The following is a 23,416-nucleotide window of genomic DNA, read 5'->3' as shown; positions in this document are numbered from 1 at the left end:
CCCAACCCAGAGTATCCGTTTCAACATATTTGCATGGATTATATTGAACTAAAAAAATGTGAAAATATGAGATATTGTCTAGTTATTGTTGATGCATTAACTAAATGGGTAGAAATATTCCCAACAGCCCACGCAGATGCAGATACAGTAGCTAAGGTCATGATAAAATAAATCATTCCTAGATATGGAATACAAGAAAGACTATATAGTGACAATGGGCCTCATTTTGTCAATCAACTAATCTCCAGATTTGCACAAGTATTTGGTATACATTGCGCCTATCATCCTCAGTCAGCAGGGTTGATAGAAAGAAACAATAGAACAGTAAAGAATAAATTAAAAAAGACCATGCCAGAAACCGGGAAGAATTGGGTTTCTTGTCTACCTTTGGTAAAATTGAGTATGCGTATTACGCCCAACAAGCAAGGTCTCACCCCATTTGAAATAATGTATGGGAGACCCTATAGTTTGCCACAGATAAAGGTAAAAGAGGCAAATGATGAAAGGGAATTAGCCCTAGCAGATTATATGGCAAAAATGTTGAACACCTGATCAATAAAAACTGTTAATTCTCTTCCAGAAACACAAGAGCCAATTCCTGAGAAATTGAGTGTTGGAGATTGGGTACTAATAAGGATAATCAAACGAAAGAATTGGTCATCACCGAGGTGGGAAGGACCGTACCAAGTACTACTAACCACCCCCACTGCGTGTAAAATAGCTGAGAGGAGTTGTTGGATACATCAGTCGCACTGTAAGAAGGTAACACCACTTGCTGGTAGTCACTCATTAAGTCTGGGTACAAAGGGGGGTCCAGACGATAGGTTGGACTCGTCTCAAGCCAGTGAAGAAATCCATTCCCCAAACCCTGAGTTGACGGCCAGGTAGGATGAAGGGGTGGTGCCTGCTCATAGTTTATTGGGTAGTGACTGATGCTATTCCTTTTTTAATTAAAAATGCTGAGTGGAATGAGAACAAGAAGGTGACCAAATGGGAAAATACCAAAGCACAAAATCTGACTTTTTCATTAACAGGAGATATTTCCATTGTCATTGATCTGTGTAAATTGATTCATTGTAAAAATATTGGGCAAGCAATAAACTATGCTAAGGCCAATGTGTATATATATATATATATATATATATATATATATATATACTGGATGCCCGAAAAGCCCCCTGGAGAACGAAGTATAATATCATGTCTTGGTTGGGATTATGCTATGTGGACAACAGCTAGTCGAAATTGGGGATATGATATGCCCAGGGCAAGAGCGAGTAAAATCAAAATCTGTAAAAGATTACAATCTGAATGTAAAACCTTTAATAATTGTAATAAATTGTTATTTACTTTAAAGGAACCTATGAAGACAGATGAGAGACTATATACTATAGGTGTGTGGGTTTCCAATAGAGACCCGCAGGGAATTTTCTTTTTGTCTTTTCCAGAAAATAAGGTCCAAGCAGAAAAAAAGTTTCAGATCCAGGAAGAAAGATATATCGAGGAAATTGAGACAGGGGTAATTCCGTATACCAGTTTGAGTTCTATTGATCAGATTGCCCTGGAAGCAGGATTTCATGGAGATAACGTTTGGTTGAAATGGCTTCGATTTACTGTAAAGAGTCTAAACAAAGAGAATTGTATAGTCTGCGCAGAAGCCCGTCCGCAGGTGGCTACGTTGCCATTTCCATTAACAAAAGAGAATGATCCAGTTGGATTTGACTGCATAATAAAGCTGTTTGATAAGACTTATACCCCACCTGGAAATGGAACTTGTCATATATTAGACTTGTTGTTTCCCAAGGTTAAGAGACCCCAATTACCTCCAACAGTGCAAATATATGGGGGGGATTACACCTGTATGGAACTTCAGGGTAATAGCAGCTATTTTGAGTATAAAGATTTGTCTAATTCACTATGTGTCGAGACTTTTCCCACAGGACTGCGACAGCCAACCCAGATGAAAGCAGATATTTGGTGGTTGTGTGGAGACCGGAAAATAAGACCTTTCATCCATCCAAGAGGAAAAGGAAAATGATAATACAACTCTTTGTACCTATAAACCTGTTAACTTCACAGAAGGAGCCAAAGTCAAGGAAAAGGCGACCAATACAACCACAAGGATTGTTTGATGATCGAATATATATTGATGAAATTGGAGTACCACGAAGAGTTCCAAATGAGTTCAAAGTCCGAAACCAAATTGCTGCAGGTTTCGAATCAATTCTTTTCTGGCGGAGTACAATAGCAAAAAAATGTGGACTGGATAAACTACATCTGTTATAATCAACAGCGGTTTGTGAATTATACTCGAGATGCTATTAAAGGAATATATAAGCAACTGGATGCGACCTCCCTTATGGCCTGGCAGAATCGAATGGCTTTGGACATGCTATTGGCCGAGAAAGGGGGCGTGTGCAAGATGTCCAGGAACCAATGCTGCACCTTCATACCAAATAACACCGCCCCTGATGAGAGCATCCCCAAAGCCCTCGATAACATCTAACATCCTTATCAAATGAACTTGTCGAGAATGCAGGAATATATAATGTGTTCACCTCTTGGTTAGAAGGATGATTCGGGCGATGGTCGGGAATGATAATATCCGGAATAATTACTATCACTATAGTAGCTGCAGTATTGATATTCGGAGGATGCTGTTTTATTCCATGTTGCCGAGGACAATAAGACAATTGATAAAGCTGTAAATCAGACTATGTACTCCGGATCGACAAAGAAGAATGTGATCAATTATTAAAAGTATCTGAGACTCTACATATTAATGACGTTGCTGACATGAAAGATGAAATCAGTGTTAATGACCGATACTGAAGATGAAGAGTCTGATATTGAATAATATTTTGATAAAAAGGAGGGAAATGTTAGAAAAATGCTTATGTTATCATAAATATTATTGCTGACAAAGACAATAGAAAATGTCTAGTCTATGATATATGACGAGTTGCGCCAACATATCTACTAAGAGGCGTAACCTGCTTAAAAAGTAACCAATCAGAATGATGCATGCTATTAGAAGCAGATAAGAAGTATAAGAAGTTATATAAACCATGTAATCCAAATATGTAATTAGACAACGCTTCGACTTTTGTGTGTTGTGTGCCTTGTCTCGATTATGCGCATAATCTAAATAAAGGGAAAAAAACTTTTTCTGAGGAGAATTCGACCATTAATTCAACCAACAGTTTTGGATTCCCTCTATGACGATCCTAACAGGGCCTCCTCAGCTACATTGCGAGCATTAAAGCAGGGTCGGCAGCCAGTGGAGGAATACATCTCGGAGTTCAGACGCCTAGCTCTAGAATCAGACTGGAACGAACCTGCACTACATGACCAGTTCCGCTGGGGTTTGTCAGAGGCTATCAAAGATGAACTTGCACGCACCTCTATCCCACCATCCTTAGAATAATTTGTACGCCTGGTTACCCAGATTGACAGAAGACTACAAGAGAGGCGATCTGAACGCCAGGCCACCAGTTCCAGTTGGACACCAGCGCAGAATCATCCCGGGTCCCTTCTCCTCCTACAGAAGAACCCTTGCAGATAGGTATTGTTCGAGGCCCCCTCTCGACTGAAGAGAGAGAGCGTCGTAGAGCCTTGAACCTCTGCATGTATTGTGGCAAACCAGGCCATCTATTCAAAGACTGCAGACTCCGTGCCCGTCATACCAAGGGTAAGGAACCGATCGTTTTGCTTCATACCAGTTCCAAAAGACATCCTTACCTATCGCCTCATCTGTCTATCTCCGTGTCTTTGCAGTGGACTAAAGGTACAGCCCGTCTCACAGCCATGGTGGAGTCAGCAGCCAGCGGGAATTTTATCGACGTCGACGTTTTTGTTCATAAAAAAGATGGGGGCTTGCGCCCATGCATAGACTACTGGGAGCTAAACAACGTCACAATTAAGAACCGCTATCCATTGCCACTCATCCCAGAACTACTAGAACATGTACGATCTGCTAAATATTTTACCAAACCTACGCAGGGTTTATAATCTGGTGAGGATACGCAAAGACGACGAGTGGAAAACAGCTTTTCGGTGTCGTTATGGACATTTTTAATATCTCGTTATGCCGTTCGGCCTGTGCAATGCTCCAGCCACCTTCCAGCATTTCATCAATGATGTATTCCATGATATTCTAGACCATTTTGTTATTGTGTATCTGGATGACATATTAGTATTCTCACCGTCCTCGGAGAGGAGTCGTGTACATGTGTGCCAAGTTCTGGCCCGTCTGAGGATGCACGGACTATATGTCAAATTGGAGAAATGCATGTTCGAAGTACAGAGAATAGAGTTCCTGGGATATATCCTGTCTCCAACCAGTATAGAGATGGATCCCAAAAAGGTTACGGCAATTCTCAACTGGCCAGCTCCTACAGACCATAAAGGAATACAAGGGTTCGTCGGCTTCACAAACTTTTATCGCAAATTAATTCGCAATTTCTCACGAACTATACAACCTATCACCATCCTTTCTTCTAAAAAACAAAGATTTATTTGGACTAAGTCGGCCCAAAAGGCCTTTGACTACTTGAAAGAGAAATTTGCCTCGGCTCCTATCCTTCAACTACCTGTTCCACAGAGACCATACACACTCGAGGTCGATGCTTCTGACACCGCTGTAGGTGCTGTACCTTTGGCTGAATTCGCCTACAATAATCACATTCATTTCTCCATCAACATGTCTCCTTTTTATGCCAACTACGGATATCATCCTTCCATGCTCCCAGATTCCCCCATACCATGTGATGTTCCTTCAGTTTCTGAACAAATCATCAACCTTACTAAAACGTATGATATGCTGAGGGAGACGCTAAGAAAGACTCAGCTACAACACAAACTTCTTGCCATCAGGGGCGTGCCCTAAGACGTCCCTCTGACTCACGGCTCCAGCCGTGAGAATTGGCTGCGCCCCCAGCACTGCCTTAACCCTCTTGGGCATGGAGTTCACCAGAGTTTCACAGGTTGTCACTGGAGTCCTCTTTCACTCCTCCATGACGACATCACAGAGCTGGTGGATGTTAGAGACCCTGCGCTCCCCCCACCTTCCGTTTGAGGATGCCCCACAGATGCTCAATAGGGTTTAGGTCTGGAGACATGCTTGGCTAGTCCACCACCTTTACCCTCAGCTTCTTTAGCAAGGCAGTGGTCGTCTTGTGTTTGGGGTCGTTATTATGTTGGAATACTGCCCTGCGGCCCAGTCTCTGAAGGGAGGGGATCATGCTCTGCTTCAGTATGTCATAGTACATGTTGGCATTCATGATTCCCTCAATGAACTGTAGCTCCCCAGTGCCGGCAGCACTCATGCAGGCCCATACCATGACACTGCCACCACCATGCTTGACTGTGGGCAAGACACACTTATCTTTGTACTCCTCACCTGGTTGCCACCACACATGCTTGACACCATCTGAACCAAATAAGTTTTTCTTGGTCTCATCGGACCACAGGACATGGTTCTAGTAATCCATGTCAACAAACTGTTTGCGGGCTTTCTTATGCATCATCTTTAGAAGAGGCTTCCTTCTGGGACGACAGCCATGCAGACCAGTTTTAATCCAGTGTGTGGTGTATGGTCTGAGCACTGACAGGCTGGCCCCCCACCCCTTCAACCTCTGCAGCAATGCTGGCAGCACTCATATGACTATTTCCCAGAGACAATTGGACATAGTATGCAGAATGTCTTGTTATCTTTGCTTTATTATTTTTGGACCTTTATCCTCCCCCTCCTTCCTTCCTTCCTTCCTTTCTTTCATCGCCTCCCATTTTCCTTTTTGTACCCCCTAATATTTGAATAATTCAATAAACATTGATTTACCCAAAGGTGCTCTGTTGGCTTGAGATCTGGTGACTGTGGAGGCCATTGGAGTACAGTGAACTAATTGTCATGTTCAAGAAACCAGTTTGAGATGATGTGACCTTTGTGACATGGTGCATTATCCTGCTGGAAGTAGCCCTCAGAAGATGGGTACACTGTGGTCATAAAGGGATGGACATGGTCAGCAACAATACTCAGATAGGCTGTTGCATTTAAACAATGCTCAATTGGTACTAAGGGGCTCAAAGTGTGCCAAGAAAATGTCCCTTACACCACCAGCCTGAACGGTTGATACAAGGCAGGGTGGATCCATGCTTTCGTGATGTTTACGCCAAATTTTGACCCTGCCATCTGAATGTCGCAACTGGAATCAGGACTCATCAGACCAGGCAATGTTCTTCCAGTCTTTCACTGTCCAATTTTGGTGAGCCTGTGCAAATTGTAGCTTCAGTTACCTGTTCTTAGCTGACAGTAGTGGCAACCGACATGGTCTTCTGCTGCTGTAGCCCATCTGCTTCAAGGTTCGACGTGCTGTGCGTTCGGAGATGGTATTCTGCATACCTTGGTAGTAACAAGTGGTTATTTGAGTTATTGTTCTGTCATCTCGAACCAGTTTGCCATTCTCTTCTGACCTCTGACATCAACAAGGCATTTTCATCCACACAATTGCCGCTCACTGGATATTTTCTCTTTTTTGGACCATTATATGTAAACCCTAGCGATGGTTGTGCAGGAAAATCCCAGTAGATCAGTAGTTTCTGAAATACTCTAGCATCAACAACCATGCCCCGTTCATGAACTTCAGCAAGTTGTCTTGACTACTTCTACATGCCTAAATGCATTGAGTTGCTGCCATGTGATTGGCTGATTATCTACTTGTGTTAACAAACAATTGAACAGGTGTACCTAATAAAGTGACGAGTGTATAACCAGTGCAAATGGAAAAAGAAAAAACTCCAATGGAAAAAAACCCTCATTAGGGTGACCAAATTAGCCATGTTTTCCAGGACACATATAATTTTTACATATTGCTGACAGCCCAGATAAAATGCTGCCCTGCCCTGCAGTATGGGAGGGGGAGGAGGCAGAGTGGAGTATAGGAGGGGGAGGGGCCAGAGTTGTATGGGAGAGGGGAGGAGCCAGAGTGGTGTATGGGGGGGAGGCAGAGTGGAGTATGGGAGGAGGCAGAGTGAAGTATGGGAGGGGGGAGGAGGCAAAGTGGTGTATGGGAGGGGGAGGAGACAAAGTGATGTATGGGAGGGGAGGAGCCAAAGTGATGTATGGGAGGGGGAGGAGCCAGAGTGGTGTATGGGAGGGGGGAGGAGGCAGAGTGGAGTATGGGAGGGAGAGGAGCCAGAGTGGTGTATGGGAGGGGGAGGAGGCAGAGTGGTATATGGGGGGGAGCCAGAGTGGTGTATGGGAGAGTTAAAGTGGTGTATGGGGGGTATTATGAATTTCAGGGCATATAGGGGGTATAAGGCATATCGATATTAGGCATATCAGGGGTCATAAAACATCTGGGAGTAAAAGGTATATCAGGGGGCTCAGTTGCATATCACTGGCATATAAGGAGTATAAGGCATATCAGGGGCACAGTGGCATATCAGGGGGCACAGTGGAATCTGGCATATAAGAGGTATAAGGCATATATGGGGGCAGAGTGGCAAGCTGGGGGTCTGATGTGCATAACCGGGGGCAGTTTGGTAAATAAAAAAAATTTAAACAAGGCTTTTTTTCCTCATAGTTTTTATTAAATATGAAAAATAGTTAACATATGAATTAATATTTACTAATCACTTTGTATTAAAACCTAGTTTGAGAAACACCGTGTTTGGGTTCTTGTAGCTTTTATTATTATGTCAGTAAAATAAGAAGGTGAATAGAGAGAGGCCATTGCCATAAAGAGATGAAAGTGTAAATTGTACGTTTTTTATTACATTATTTTAAATTTAAAAAATTGCATTTTTTATCCGATTAATCGAAAAAATAATCGGCCAACTAATCGATTATTAAAATAATCGTTAGTTGCAGCCCTAATATATATATATATATATATATATATATATATATATAAATATAAATATAAATATTAGTCCCTGCTGCCGATAGCGGGTATAGATCAACACACAAACTCAGATCAATTGAAATTCACTTGTGATCTCAGCACTGAAGGTATATATCAAATAAACAGAATCAGACATACAAATCCTGTATTTGCAGGTATACAATAAATATATGAAACGTAGCATCGCAGGTATAGATCAACTGAATAAGACATATTAACCCTGTATTTGCAGGTACACATAAATAATGTATGGAAACATAGCATAGCAGATATGGATCTACAGAATAACACAAAAACCCAGCTTTGCAGGTAAAGATCAATTGGAATTCACATAAAAACACGGCATTAAAGGTATATTTAAAACCCCCTAAATTACAGGCATAGATCACAGGTTGCACACCACAAAGCCAGCCCTGGCGTCCACACTGTCCACATAGAACCTGGCCAGCACCCAGATTATACACATAAGATTTGCAATCTTTGTCCCCAAATAGCCCAGCACAAGTCAACTTTGTCCCCAAACAGTCCGGCCAGTGCCATCTTTGTCCCACATACACCCTGCCTGTGCCATCTTGGTCCCCAAGGCTCAAACCTCCTGCTAGTGCCATCTTTGCCCTTCCACAATTATACATCTATGATACACAGACACTTTTACAGTCACTCACTAATTCACACTTTCATTCAGACAACTCATCCACACATTAACTCATGTTCTCCCTCATTCACTCAATGCATCCACACATTAACTCATGCTCTCCCTCATTCAGACAATTCATCCACACATTAACTCATGCGCTCCCTCATTTACTCAATGTATCAACACATTAACTCATGCTCTCCCTCATTTAGACAATTCATCCACACATTAACTCATGCTCTCAATGCATCCACACATTAACTCATGCTCTCCCTCATTCAGACAACTCATCCACACATTAACTCATGCTCTCCCTCATTCAGACAATACATTCACATATTAACTCATGCTCTCTCTCATTCACTCAATGCATCCACACATTAATGCACACTCTTTACTTATATCTACCCCCTCTCCCTCCCTTATCACTTTCTACCCCCTCTCCCTCCCCTATCACTTTCTACCCCCCTCTCCCTCCCCTATCACTTTCTACCCCCTCTCCCTCCCTTATCACTTTTTAACCCCCTCTCCCTCCCTTATCACTTTTTAACCCCCTCCCTTTTTCACTTTTTAACCCCCTCCCCCTACCCACTATATACCCCCCCACCCACTATATACCCTCCCCCCTACATCCCCCCCCTCTCACCTTGAAGTCCAGCGACGGGAGCACGATGCTGCTGTCTTCCTGCACCGCTCGCTGGTGCCCGCTGCTTCACTGCTGAGCGCCGTAATATGACGTCATATTTCGGCGCCCAGCAGTGAAGCAGCGGGCACCAGCGAGCGGCTTTTAAACACTGATGCGGGGGAGAACGAGGGGCGCCGAGCGGTTGCTAGGCGCCCCTCTCTCTCCTCCGCATCAGTGTTTAAAAGCCGCTCGCTGGTGCAGGCATTTCATGCTGAGCGCCGCAATATGCCGGCATATTGCGGTGCTCTGCATGAAATGCCGGCACCGGGACAGGGGTAGAGGGCTCGTGGAGGAGAATGAGGGGCGCCGAGCGGTTGTTAGGCGCCCCTCTCTGTCCTCCGCATCAAAAAAAAAAAAACGCATTTAAAAGCCGCTCACCGGCGCCCCCCCTTGAGATGGCGCCCATGGCATGTGCCACGGCTGCCATACCCTATATACGCCTCTGGGAGGAGGACACAGATTGAGTGAGCTGATCCTCGTTTGTCCAATCAGCTTGCTCTTGTGACATCATGCTGAGGGTCTCGTTCAATGCCTGTACTGCTTTTTTTTTTTAATTCAGAAACTGCCTTTATAAGAGCAGAGCTTGCATGAGATCTATTCATTTTCACTGTGACTGCTTTGGCAACACTGCTGCGCTAAATACGAGCATTACAGAGAGAGATTGTTCTGTGTGAGACTGGTAAGCCTCAGTCTGACATTTCTCACAGTGTACTTCTTTAGTTTTAAGTGCTTCTGTCTGTCAACTGTGTATTGCTGTTGAGTTGACAGTTTGCACACAGTGCCTCACTGGACCTGGGGTGCCCTTGCCCTGGGCTGGCAGTGCCTACTGCCTGCCCTGTCTTCCCTTAGTTTTTGAAATTTATATAATAATAATAAATAATAAATAATAATATTGTCATATAGTATACTAGTGTAGACGACTACTAGTGTGTAATATAAAATCATTAATATTTAATAATATTACCGTATTTGCTCGATTATAAGACGACCCTGATTATAAGACGACCCCCCAAAATCTGAATATTAACTTAGGAAAAAAGAAAAAGCCTGAATATAAGACGACCCTAAAGGAAAAAAGTTTTACCAGTAAATGTTAATTCATGTAAACTATTTTTTTTAATAAAAGCTATGATTGAGAAAAATATTTTTTTTTTGTTTTTATTTCTTGTATTTTCCAACCTGTCCCCCAGTTACGCACATCTGCCCCCAGGTTTGCCACACCAATATGGCACTGTGGCCCATGATATGCCTTTTAACCCTCTATATGCCACTGTGCCCCATGGTATGCCTTTTGACCCCCTATGTGCCACTCTGCCTCCAGAAATGCCTTATACCCCTATATCCCATTCTGGCATTTAGGGGGTTAAAATGCATATTATGGGGCAGAGTGGCATATAGGGAGGTATAAGGCATTCCAGGAGGCAGAGTGGCATTAAGGGAGTTAAAAGGCATTATATAGAGCACTCTGCCTCCAGAAATGCCTTATACCCCTATATGCCACTCTGGCATTTAGGGGGTTAAAAGGCATATTATGGGGCAGAGTGGCATATAGGGAGGTATAAGGCATTTCAGGAGGCAGAGTGCACTATTAAATGCCCCCTTAACGCCACTCTGCCTCCTGAAATGCCTTATACCTCCCTATATGCCACTCTGCCCCATAATATGCCTTTTAACCCCCTAAGTGCCAGAGTGGCATATAGGGGTGTAAGGCATTCCAGAAATGCCCTACACACACACACACACACACACACACACACACACACTTACTTACTTACCGGTGCTTCCAATTTCCTGCTGTATTGCCGGGGCAGCGGGTTGACGTCTCATTCCGCGGCAGCCGGAAGGAGGTGGAGTTGGCAGCGGGGGTTTGTATGCGTCCGTCGCAAATACCTTCCCCGGCTGTCAGAGATCAGGAACTCTGGAACTCTGATCTCTGACAGTCGGGGAAGGTATTTGCGACGGACGCATACAAACCCCCGCTGCCAACTTCACCTCCGGAAGCACCGGTAAGTGTGTGTGTGTGTGTGGGGGGGCGACGACAGGAGGATCCAGGTCCCCTGCAGCGGTGCGGGGGATCTGGATCTTAGTCTCCTAATCAGACCTCTATTTGAGGTCTGATTAGAAGACGACCCCGATTATAAGACGAGGGGTATTTTTCAGAGCATTTGCTCTGAAAAAAACCTCGTCTTATAATCGAGCAAATACGGTATTATAATTCATTTTAGCTAGCTTAATAATTAATTAGCTATATTATAATATATTAGCTTATTTTGCTTGAGACAGTCTGTCAGGTAGAAGAGTTAATTTATCCCACATAAAGATTAACCAGTCCACTACTAACCTTAAGCTAGAAGTTGATAATTAATTTTATTATTAATTATATTAATTTAAAAAAAACCCTAATTATTACTTACTTAGTTAATAATTTACTAGTACTTGTGCTGCAGCTCTTTATTTTGTGCTTTGTTTTAGCAGCAGCAAGAGACCAAGTCAATTTTTCTTAAGGCACAGAGCCCGCTTGGAAGGGCACGAAAGGCACAGAGCCCACTTGGAAGGGCACAAAAGGCACAGAGCCCACTTGGAAGGGCAAGAAAGGCAGGGAATCCACTTGGAAGGACACAAAGCAGGGAATCCACTTGGAAGGACACAAAGCAGGGAATCCACTTGGAAGGACACAAAGCAGGGAATCCACTTGGAAGGACACAAAGCAGGGTATCCACTTGAGCAGGACACAAAGCAGGGTATCCACTTGAGCAGGACACAAAGCAGGGTATCCACTTGATCAGGACACAAAGCAGGGAATCCACTTGATCAGAACACAAATCAGGTAACCAGGAATGGTACAGGTGCAGAGCCACAGCAGAAGGGTCCACAGACTTCAATAGAAAGGCCCTGACTGAAGGGCAGGGCAGGTTCATAAAGGCAGGGTAATCCAGGTAACAAGGCCCAGATGGATGTATTGACTAGGGCTCAACCTAACGGTAAGTTTGGGGGGGGTTTACCAGACAGGAGGATCCAGGTCCCCAGCAGTGCTATTTGAGGTCTGATTATAAGACGACGCCGATTATAAGATGAGGGGTAAAAAAAAACCTTGTCTTATAATCGAGCAAATACGGTTAAATTATATAAATTAATAATATTAATTAAATAATATACTGATATAACCTCACTTTAGCTTAGTGGGCTTGAGAGTGTCTGCCTTTCCCTAGAGGTAGACTTAGAATAGTAAGGAAATATAGCTTTAGCATAGTAGTAGGCTCTTAGGCCTGTGGTAATTTCAAATAAAAATAAAATACTGCTAGTAGTTTTACTAGTTAGTGTATTATAGTTAAACTTGAGTTAATAACATCATTTAGTGTCTTTAGTTAACTAATATTTAAATAACTTGAGCACAGTGCAGTTGCGCATAGTTTTTCAGCAGTAGCACTTAAGAGAAACTTCCTCAAATATTTTGGGGTTTACATTTTTTTCTTTTTCTAATCCTATTTTTCTTTATAAAGTTATTTTCCCTGTCCCTCTAGTTTTAAACACTACACACGCAACACAAAAGTTGAAATGGATCCTCCTTTTGGGACTAAGAAAAGGAGGGACAGGCTCCATCTACCACCACCACCAGTTCTTCTACGATGCAGCCTTTGCGTCAGTCTAGTCGGATAAGTAGGCCAAGCTCTTGCTTATCGTATGGGGAATCATTTCTTGAAGGATCTATGTCATCAAGTAAAGGAAATCCACCAATAGCAGGCAGTAGTAGTGCTGATAGGCCCAACAGCTCTATGTTTCTTACGGAAAGCCTAAAGCACCAGAAGCATGTTCAAAGTTAAAGGGTAGCACAACTAGTACCGCTACTAGCCCAGTGAGTAAAAAGAAGTGCCTTTTGCCGCAAGCAGCATCTTCCCCATCCAGGAGCAGCATGCAAGGTACCAAGCAGAGCAAAATTAGCAGCAAGACTGAGAGTGGTGTTCCCAAACCAAAAATCCGCCTCCCAAGATTACCACCTCTACCACCACTAGTGCTGCGCCTGCTGTTCCCACCGGTACCGCCACACCATTTCCTCCTAGCACCACCTCTAGCAAGCCACCAAGTCCTTATATATCCTTATATCCCAATATTTTTGTAAAGACAGTTAGAGAGAGGGCTACACATAGTGGAACTCCACCTATGTGTAGCCCTGTATCGGTCCATCTGTATCGGTCCTGTGTTTCAGCAGTGAAAGAGGAGCTTTCCAAGGCTGCTGGTCAATGTGTACATTTCACAACAGATTTGTGGAGTGCACCTAGTGGTCAGCATGCCTTTCTTTCCTTGACAGCACACTGGTGGCAGCAGGGGCGTAACTAGAAGCCTCAGGGCCCCGGTGCGAGAATCTGTTAAGGGCCCCCCCCAACCCAATCTACCCTCCTCTCACACCATCTACCCCCTCTCCCCCCTTCTCAGGCTACATTTTTGTTTTTGTTTTTATTTCCTTTTATTTGCCAATCTGCCCCCCCCAGTTATGCACATCTGCCCCAGGCTTGCCACTCTGCCCCCTGATATGCCTTTTAACCCCCTATATGCCCCTCTGCCTCCAGAAATGCCTTATACCCCTATACGCCACTCTGGCATATAGGGGGTTAAAAGGCATTTCTGGAGACAGAGTGGCATAAAGGGGGTTAAAAGGCACATCACGGGGCACTCTGCCTCCTGAATGGGGACAGAGGTGATACTGGGGAGCTGAATGGGGACAGGGTGACACTGGGGAGCTGAATGGGGACAGGGGTGACACTGGGGAGCTGAATGGGGACAGGGGTGACACTGGGAGGGGCTCATTGGGGACAGAGATTACATGGAGGGCTGAAAGGGGACAGAGGTTGCACTGGGGAGCTGAACTTGTGAACACATACAGGCACAGAGATTTTTTTTTGTTGTTTAATCATTTAAAAATAATAATTTAAAAAAGCATTATGTTGTTTGTCCCCCACAGACACACTTACATACACACACATACCGATTGTTTTGGTTTTTAAAAAATACAAAAAATATTATACAGTTTGTTCAAACAATAAATTAGTTTACTGACCTTCTATTTCTTCCACTTTGGCTTTTTCATCTTGTCCTCCGTCCTCTGGTAGCTGCACACTGTTCTCTCTGCTGACAGGATGTCACTGACATGACATCCGGTGCTCCAGCAGTCTGAATGTGAGGGGCGGAGCTTTCACCCCTCCCCCTGCTCTCAGTCTCATCATCACTAGGCGGCCATCAGATTGCTGGAAATGTTATTTCCTTTTATTTGCCAAACTGCCCCCCCCAGTTATGCACATCTGCCCCAGGCTTGCCACTCTGCCCCCTGATATGCCTTTTAACCCCCTATATGCCCCTCTGCCTCCAGAAATGCCTTATACCCCTATACGCCACTCTGGCATATAGGGGGTTAAAAGGCATTTCTGGAGAAAGAGTGGCATAAAGGGGGTTAAAAGGCACATCACGGGGCACTCTGCCTCCTGAATGGGGACAGAGGTGATACTGGGGAGCTGAATGGGGACAGGGTGACACTGGGGAGCTGAATGGGGACAGGGTGACACTGGGGAGCTGAATGGGGACAGGGGTGACACTGGGGAGCTGAATGGGGACAGGGGTGACACTGGGAGGGGCTCATTGGGGACAGAGATTACATGGAGGGCTGAAAGGGGACAGAGGTTGCACTGGGGAGCTGAACTTGTGAACACATACAGGCACAGAGATTTTTTTTTGTTGTTTAATCATTTAAAAATAATAATTTAAAAAAGCATTATGTTGTTTGTCCCCCACAGACACACTTACATACACACACATACCGATTGTTTTGGTTTTTAAAAAATACAAAAAATATTATACAGTTTGTTCAAACAATAAATTAGTTTACTGACCTTCTATTTCTTCCACTTTGGCTTTTTCATCTTGTCCTCCGTCCTCTGGTAGCTGCACACTGTTCTCTCTGCTGACAGGATGTCACTGACATGACATCCGGTGCTCCAGCAGTCTGAATGTGAGGGGCGGAGCTTTCACCCCTCCCCCTGCTCTCAGTCTCATCATCACTAGGCGGCCATCAGATTGCTGGAAATGTAAATCTAACTGGCCGATGCGTGCTGATGCCGCCGGCCAGAGCTACTTTAATCCTTTTTTTATTTATTTAATATGCCGGATAGGCTTGCCATATTAAAAATAAATAAATAAAGTATTAAAGTAGCTCCAGCCGGCGGCATCAGCACGCATCGGCCATTTAGATTAGATTTCCAGCAATCTGATGGCCGCATAGTGATAGGAGCAGCGTGAGGGTTGAAAGGTCCGTGCGAGGGGGCGGAGCTTTCACCCCTCACGCTGCTCCCATCTCTAGGCGGCCATTGCACACGGCCGCTGGGTGCTGATGCGGCCAGCCGGCGCTACTTTAATACTTTCTTTTTTAAATGTAATATGGCAAGCCGATCCTGGTAGAAAACGTATATTTTTCTATTATACAAAGAATATTTGTAAAATACGGAGATTTTTTCCCCCGAAGACGAACGCCCAAGTCTAATACATAGTCCCTACCCGAGTTTATACAATGTATCCATGATTTTCAACAATTTGATGGACATGTAATTCCCAAATTTTAACATTTATACATATCCCTAAACAAAACAAAAAAAAAATAAATTCAACCTTCGAATACTCATTAGGATTCATTTGTGTGTCAGTTTTGGTGCTCTTTCAGCAGGGTAGGTGGGAAGGGACTTTGTCCAAGAGGGTACAGAATAAGTGATAGATAGACTTAGCCAAAACAGTTGACAGTAAAAAAAGGAGAGACTTTCAGTTTTTTTTTTTTTTTACACCATTTAACTCAGTAGAAGCCAAAAATAGGTGAGCTAGAAATGTTGGCAACAGTGTTAGTGTTAGACTCAGCTCAGACCAAGGCTCATCCTCCATATTACAAGCAGTGTAAGTGTACTACTAGCGCAACCTACAGGGGTGGGGTGAAATGTACAACTAATAATAAATAAGTAAAAAAAATATTGTTCAATTATTAGGCCAGGGCACTGTCATTTCATGAAATACTGTTCCGGAATTGTGTTTCAGTAACACACTTATAGTACAAGCAAAGCCTCATATTTTCACAAATTAAATAAGAAAACATATAATGTTTTACCCCTAAATATTGTGGTGTGCCACAAAGACAATATTGGAAACCATTTTAATTTAAGAACTTTTGATCTTAGTTCAGTGGATTCTCACAAAGAAGACAAAAGAAGGCAAAAAAACCCCAGTTTGGCTCTTTCCAATTTTGCACAAACCAGGGAAAAAATTCCTTCTTGACCCCAAAATGGCACTCTGATTTCTCCTTGGAGCAATAAGCCGTTTCCCCATAATTAATGATTATATCCCCGAATATTATGTTTTTCCAAGTATCCATCCAGTTGCAGTTTAAACGTCTGTACAGACTCTGATAAAACTACCTCTGCAGGCAGAGAATTCCACATCTTTATTGTCCTTACTGTAAAAAACCCTTTCCTCTGCTTTAGACTAAATCTCCTTTCTTCCAGTCTAAACGCATGACCACGTGTCCTATGCATAGTCCTGTTTATGAACAGATTTCCACACAATGGTTTGTATTGGCCCCGAATATATTTATATAATGCTATTACATCCCCTCTGAGGCGCCGTTTTTCTAAACTAAACAGATTTAAATTAGTTAACCTTTCTTCATAACTATAGTGCTCCATTGCTTTTATTAATTTTGTAGCCCGCCTCTGCACCCTTTCTAGTGCTATGATATCCTTCTTTAGAATAGGTGCCCAAAATTGCACAGCATTTCAAGGTGCGGCTTTACCCTTGATTTATACAGAGGCAAAATTATATTTTTATCCCGCGAATTGATGCCCCTTTTTAAACACGACAATACCTTACTGGCCTTAGCAACTGCTGACTGACATTGAATTTCATCTGCCATTTGTGTGCCTAGTCCCCCAGTCTATCTAGATCCCTTTGCAGCACTGTAATATCTGTATTACTTTACCTAGTTTAGTGTCATCTGCAAACACAGAAACATAACTTTCACGCCTATTGCCAGGTCATTTATAAATATGCTGAATAAAATTGGTCCCCGAACAGAACCCTGAGGGACACCACTTACCACTTTGACCAACTCTGTTCTCTGTCTCTAAGCCACTGTTCTAATACGCATGATACATGCAGTCACTCTAAGCAAGATTGCTGAACTGTTGGGCAAAGGAATGAACCCAGTGAGACCAACATTGTGTTGTTTTTTTTTTTAATTTTTTACCCTTGCTTATGATCCAGCTGGCCCCTCGGGATACATTATAGGCCAGAGGAAGTTGGAGTGGCTGTGCTGGTCTGCTACGATTGTGGCAACATAGGGGTGTTCTTTTGTTATGATGTACCGGGTACGATACAAAATAAATGAACCCACTTGGGCATTATGTACTTTTTTGCCTGAAACAAGGTGGAATTAATTCCAATTCTATTCTAATCATACAATTACACAAAGGACTCAGATGACTATTTGAAAGACAAAGGCTAGGAAAATGGCATCTGTGTGTGGGATCCTTGGGATGTCTGGGCTCTGGGAAGCTGTCCATATTTGCTGTCTGGTACAGATGGCTCTGTTGGAGGAATGTTTGGTTGTTCTGATTACTAGCATCTTCTTTGTTTCAAACCTCAAGTACTACATTTTTTTCAATCAATACATGTATGCGAATAAAATAAAAGAGTCTTAAATATCATGCTGCTTAAATTTACCATATTCCTTGGGTTAGACATGAGAAAGTGCTGTGCAACATGTGCAGGCAGAAGGTTAAAGAGAATTCTCTTATTGTCCAGTTTTACTCGCTCCATGTCATCTCTTTCTTCTTCAGCCTGTATTTCCAAAATAAAAAAAATGCAAATTAAAATTTCTTGCAATTTATATATACCTAAATCAGACACAAAAAGTGGGATACCATGAAGGAATATTACAGTTCAATGAGGAATTAAATTTCAGTATATTCATTATACAGTCCTAGATCAATTTAAATGAATTTTTAATTTTAAATAGCATGGAATTTGAAACATGATTTTTATAGATAATATTGTGACATAAGTCAGTCCTAGTTGAATTTACATTTTCAATGCATACCTGGATACAAACTTCATATAACATGATTGCTAAAAATACTTTTCTGTAATGGGACTGCCTTCCCTTCTATGGGGGAAGTCTCTCATGTTTAAGAGTACATGTGAGACTTCTATTAGGGACAGGTGCTTTGCATTTACTTTTCAACACAAAGGACTGCATATGCAATCTGTGTATGTAAGAGCAAGTTCACCCTTAAAAATAATAATTTTAACATTTAGAGGGTGTTCTCCATAGGGTGCATGGTCAGTGAAGGAGAGACACAGAAGTTTGAAATTAAAACTCCCAGCAGCACAGATCTGGTTTCAGGAAGACAGAGATAATGAGAATAAATGAATTTACCGTAAAAAAGTTTTTTTGCGAGTAAGAAATCCAATAATATCCTCTGGCAACAAAGAGGTCAGGTGCCAATTCTGACAATGACAATTGAGACTCAGTCGGATACATTAGAAAACAAATCTCAATTGGATTATGTTAATTCATCTCAAATAGATATGCAATCAGATGTTTTGAAATTAGAATTGTAATTGAATTTGAGATTTCAAACAATGTAATTAAGCATAATGGAAGTATGCTCTAATCTGAGCATTCATTCTGGCATTTTGCCAAGTAGAGAGGTCAATCTTACCATGGAACCTAATGATTCCATACTATTTATATATTCACTCTCAGAAGTAGATTTTGATATTAACATATATTTCTAGAAACATGGATCATAAACCATTATAGACCTTGGAGTCCGGGGCTCAAAAGACTGATGCACTAGGTTTGGGTAATTACACGTATTTCCCCATGTATAAGACGCACCTTAATTTTGGGGCCCGAAAATAACACTTCTATCATGCCCAGTTTCCAGGATGAGTGTGATGTTAGCCGTGCTGGAATCTGGGTATTGCATGGGCATGATAGGAGTGTTATTGCTGTTGGCAATCATGTATATTTAATATAGCAATCACACTCCTATCATGCACAAGCAGCCAACACATCCACATCAGCCTCCCTGTGCCCTGCCCCCCTACTTACACATCCATGCTATCACACACACATATTCATTAATTCCCTCATTCACGCGCCCTCGCCCACCCTTACCTGAACTGCAGATCTTCCAGTGCCGCTCACAGACTTTGTTTTCCTCTGCATTGCTCGAACTCTGAGTGAACTTCTCTTGTCCTGCCCAGGGGAGCAGGAACGAAGCGGAGTCATATGATGTGATGTACATTCACGTGACTCCACTGGATTCCTGTGTCTCCCCGACAGAACAAGAGACGCTGCTGAGCAATGCAGAGGTAAGCGGAAAAAAAAAATACAACCACTGTATAAGACGCACCCTGTTTTTACACCCCAAATTTTTTCAAAAAAGGTGCATCTTAAACATGAGGAAATACGGTATTAGACTTCTGCATTCGTATTAGGGCTGCAACAACGAATCGATAAAATCGATAATAATCGATTATGAAAATCGTTGTCAACGATTTTCATAATCGATTAGTTGAATAGATTTTTATCGATTTATAAACTCCCCTCCTTCTATAATCCGACCTCAAATAGAGATCGGATTATAACTCTAGAATCCAGACCCCCCCGCAAAGCTGCAGGAGACCTGGATCCTCTCTGCCACCCGGTGAGGGTCTGTGCAAAACGCACAGGCATCCTCCGCATCACCCCTCCCCTTCCGCTTCTCCCCTCCACTTCCGCTGGGGCTTCTATTACTGAACCCGGCGTCACGTGACCTTCCGGTGCGGCTTCCATCATGGAACCAGCAACGGAAGCGGAGGGGAGAAGCGGCTGTCTGCGCGCATCGCACAGACCCCTACCGGCTGCCAGAGAAGATCGAGGTCCCGTGCAGCACTGCAGGGGATTTGGATTTTAGTGCGCGATGTGCGCAACCTCCTCTACTTCACCTCACTGCTACTTCCACCTGCCCCACCAGGGGTTAATATATCAACAGAAGAAAAACAGGACAAGTAAGCAGCACTGGGTAAGTATTATCTTTATTTTTATGCTCATTTGTTTCTTCTGTTGATATATTAACCCCTGGTGGGGCAGGTAGAATTTTTTCGGGATCTATTAATTATGTGCATTCTTTAATTTGTGTTTTTTTATTTTTGTCCATATATTTATATTGTATTGTGTATTTTTTTTGTCTATTTATTAAAGCTTATATTTTTATTTTTTAGCGATGTCAGTTTGTCTTATATCGAGGGGGGCATAAGACGTATCAGGGGGCACAATGGCATAAAGGGGCTATAAGGCGTATAAAGGGGCACAGTGCCATAAAGGGGCTATAAGGCATATCAAGGGGCACAGTGGCATAAAGGGGCTATAAGGCATATCAGGGGGCACAGTGGCATAAAGGGGCTATAAGGCATATCAGGAGGCACAGTGGCATAAAGGGGTTATAAGGCGTATCAGGGGGCACACTTGCATAAAGGGGCTATAAGGCGTTTCAGGGGGCATAGTGGCATGAAGGAGCTATAAGGCATATCAGGGGGCACAGTGGCGTCTCAAAGGCATATTGGGGTAAAAGGCATATCAGGGGGCCTGGTGGCATATCAAGGGTAAAATGCATATCAGGGGGCATGGTGGCATATCAAGGGTAAAAGGCATATAGGGGGCTATAAGGCATATCAGGGAGGCACAGTGGCATATCGGGGGTATAAGGCATATCAGGGCACAGTGGCATATATGTGGCTATAAGGCATATCAGGGGGCACAGTGGCAAATAGGGGGGTATAAGGCATATTAGGGGCCAGAGTGGCATATCAGTAGCATATAGGGGCTATAAGGCATAGCAGGAGGGGTAAAAGGCATATCATGGGACAGAGTGGCATATAGGAGGTATAAGGGGGCACAGTGGCATCTCTGACATATAGGAGGGTATAAGGCATATATAGGGGCAGAGTAGCATATAGGGGGTATAAGGCAAGCTGGGGGTGAGATGTGCATAACTGGGCAAAAATAGCTTACTGGTAAAGCTTTTTTTGGTATTTTTGGGGTTCTTGTTAAAATATAGCTTTAATTATTATGTCAGTAAAATAAGAAGGCAAATTGTGAAATGCCATTGTAAATTATAAGTTTTTATTTTAAATAAACGAAAAATTAGCATGTTGGTTTTTTTTACCCGATAAATCGATTAACCGAAAAAAATAATCGTCCAACTAATCGATTATGAAAATAATCGTTAGTTGCAGCCCTAGTTATATCCAAATCAAATTAATAAATACTGTATTGGCTCGAATATAGGCCGCACACGATTATAGGCCGCACACCTAAACGTTTGGTGCTATTTTAAAGAAAAAAGAAACATTAGTGGAATGGTAAAACAGTATTTTACCTAATACACAGGAATACATGTATTTTAACATTTTTGGTATCTGTTATGCAGTTATTCAGCATATGTTATATATAAACAGAAATTTGGAAAATCAATAGCCATTTTAAGCCCCCCCTTAATTCATTATGCACCTTACTTATAGATATTCCCCTCTGCCCCCCAGATATGCCATTCTGCCCCCTAGAAATGCCACTCTGCCCCACCCAGATATGCCACTCTGCCCCACACAGATATGCCTTATGCTCCCTAGATATGCCCCCCCCCGATTTAACAATGTCGGGGCCCTTATGGTGGAGCATCGGAAGGCTATGTTACACCAGTGCTCCACCGTAGAAGCCCCGGCGGAAGTGCCAGCAGAAGAGGCTGTCTACGCGCATCTCGCAGATGTCCACTGGCTGCTGGAGAGTAGGATCCAGGTCCCCTGCAGCGCTGCGGGGGATCTGGATCCTAACCCTGTGGCTTTCCCGCAGCAGGGCTAAATGAAAAAGAAAAAAAAAACACCTGCCCGGAATTGCATGTCCCGGGCGTAGGGCGATCCGAATTGCACATCCCTGTGCCAAACCCTGATTATAGGCCGCACCCCCACTTTAAATACTTAAAGTGGGGGGGTGCGGCCTATATTCAGGTAAATATGGTATAATTACTAGACTTGGCCAACTCTTCTTGTTCGTCTTCGCGGCAAAAAAAAATCTTCATATTCCACGAATATTCGCCTCTTCTTGTGTTCGGTTTGAGCGAATATTTTGTGTACATTCTTTCTTTGTTATTTGCCATTTTTTGTAGAAGGGGTAGAAGAGGTAGAAACGGGGTTAACGCAGTACACACTACGCAGCAGATTTCGCGACAGGATTTTAAAGGTCCGTACAAGCAACTCTATTGGTCGCCGGCAGGGGCCTCCTCTGCCATCAACCAATAAAGTGCACCTGCACTTCATTGGTTGATGGCAGATGAGCCCCCTGCTGGTGACCAATAGAGTCGCTTGTACAGACTTTTAAAATCGTGGTGCCGCAACATGGCCGGGGTGCTCCAAGAGTTAAAGGTCCGTACGAGCGATCAATAAAGTCGTTTGTACGGACCTTTAACTCCTGGAGAGGGGAGAGCATGGTCTCCCCAGGCCAAGTTCCACCGTCAGAAGTTAAAGGGCCGTGTGAGCGACTCTATTGGTCACCTGCAGGGGCTTCCTCTGGCATCAACCAATTGGTTGGACTTTTGGAATCAACAATTGGTTGGCAGGGAGCTCCTCTGCTATCAACCAATGAAGTGCACCTGCACTTCATTGGTTGATGGCAGATGAGCCCCCTGCTGGCAACCAATAGAGTCGCTCGTACAGACTTTTAAAATCGTGGTGCCCCAACATGGCTGGGGCGCTCCAAGAGTTAAAGGTCCCTAGGAGCGACCAATAAAGTCGCTTGTACGGACCTTTAACTCTTGGAGCGGGGAGACCATGGGGGCGAACCTACGGACCTCACGTTAACCCCTGCAATGCTGCGTACATAAGGTAAGGTAGGCTAGATGGGGAAGGGACCAAGGAGATTAGTAAACGAAGACTAACATGAAGTTTCTTTGTGTTGTGAGTCTGCTGCCATGTTCGTTTGTTCGGTATTTGGGCTGAACAACGAAAACGAACCCTTCATTTTCATGTTGGCCTGAATACGAATTAGGGCTGCAACTAACGATTATTTTCATAATCGATTAGTTGGGCGATTATTTTTTCGATTAATCGATTAATCGGGTAAAA

General features: G+C 43.3%; 1 protein-coding gene across 1 annotated transcript in view; it reads right to left on the bottom strand.

Annotated features, from left to right (window-relative positions):
- The window catches only part of ADCY1 (adenylate cyclase 1), an 854,652-nt gene that overhangs the window by 212,658 nt on the left and 618,578 nt on the right, over positions 1–23,416 (bottom strand). The window contains exon 16 of the mRNA XM_053467783.1: positions 17,972–18,088. Coding sequence (XP_053323758.1) covers positions 17,972–18,088 — 117 coding nt within the window. The remainder of the gene's footprint in view (positions 1–17,971; positions 18,089–23,416) is intronic.

The sequence above is a fragment of the Spea bombifrons genome, chromosome 5, assembly GCF_027358695.1.
Source record: "Spea bombifrons isolate aSpeBom1 chromosome 5, aSpeBom1.2.pri, whole genome shotgun sequence".
Lineage (NCBI taxonomy): Eukaryota > Metazoa > Chordata > Amphibia > Anura > Pelobatidae > Spea > Spea bombifrons.
Note: the sequence above shows the minus strand (reverse complement) of the source record. Positions and strands in the feature narration are given on the sequence as shown.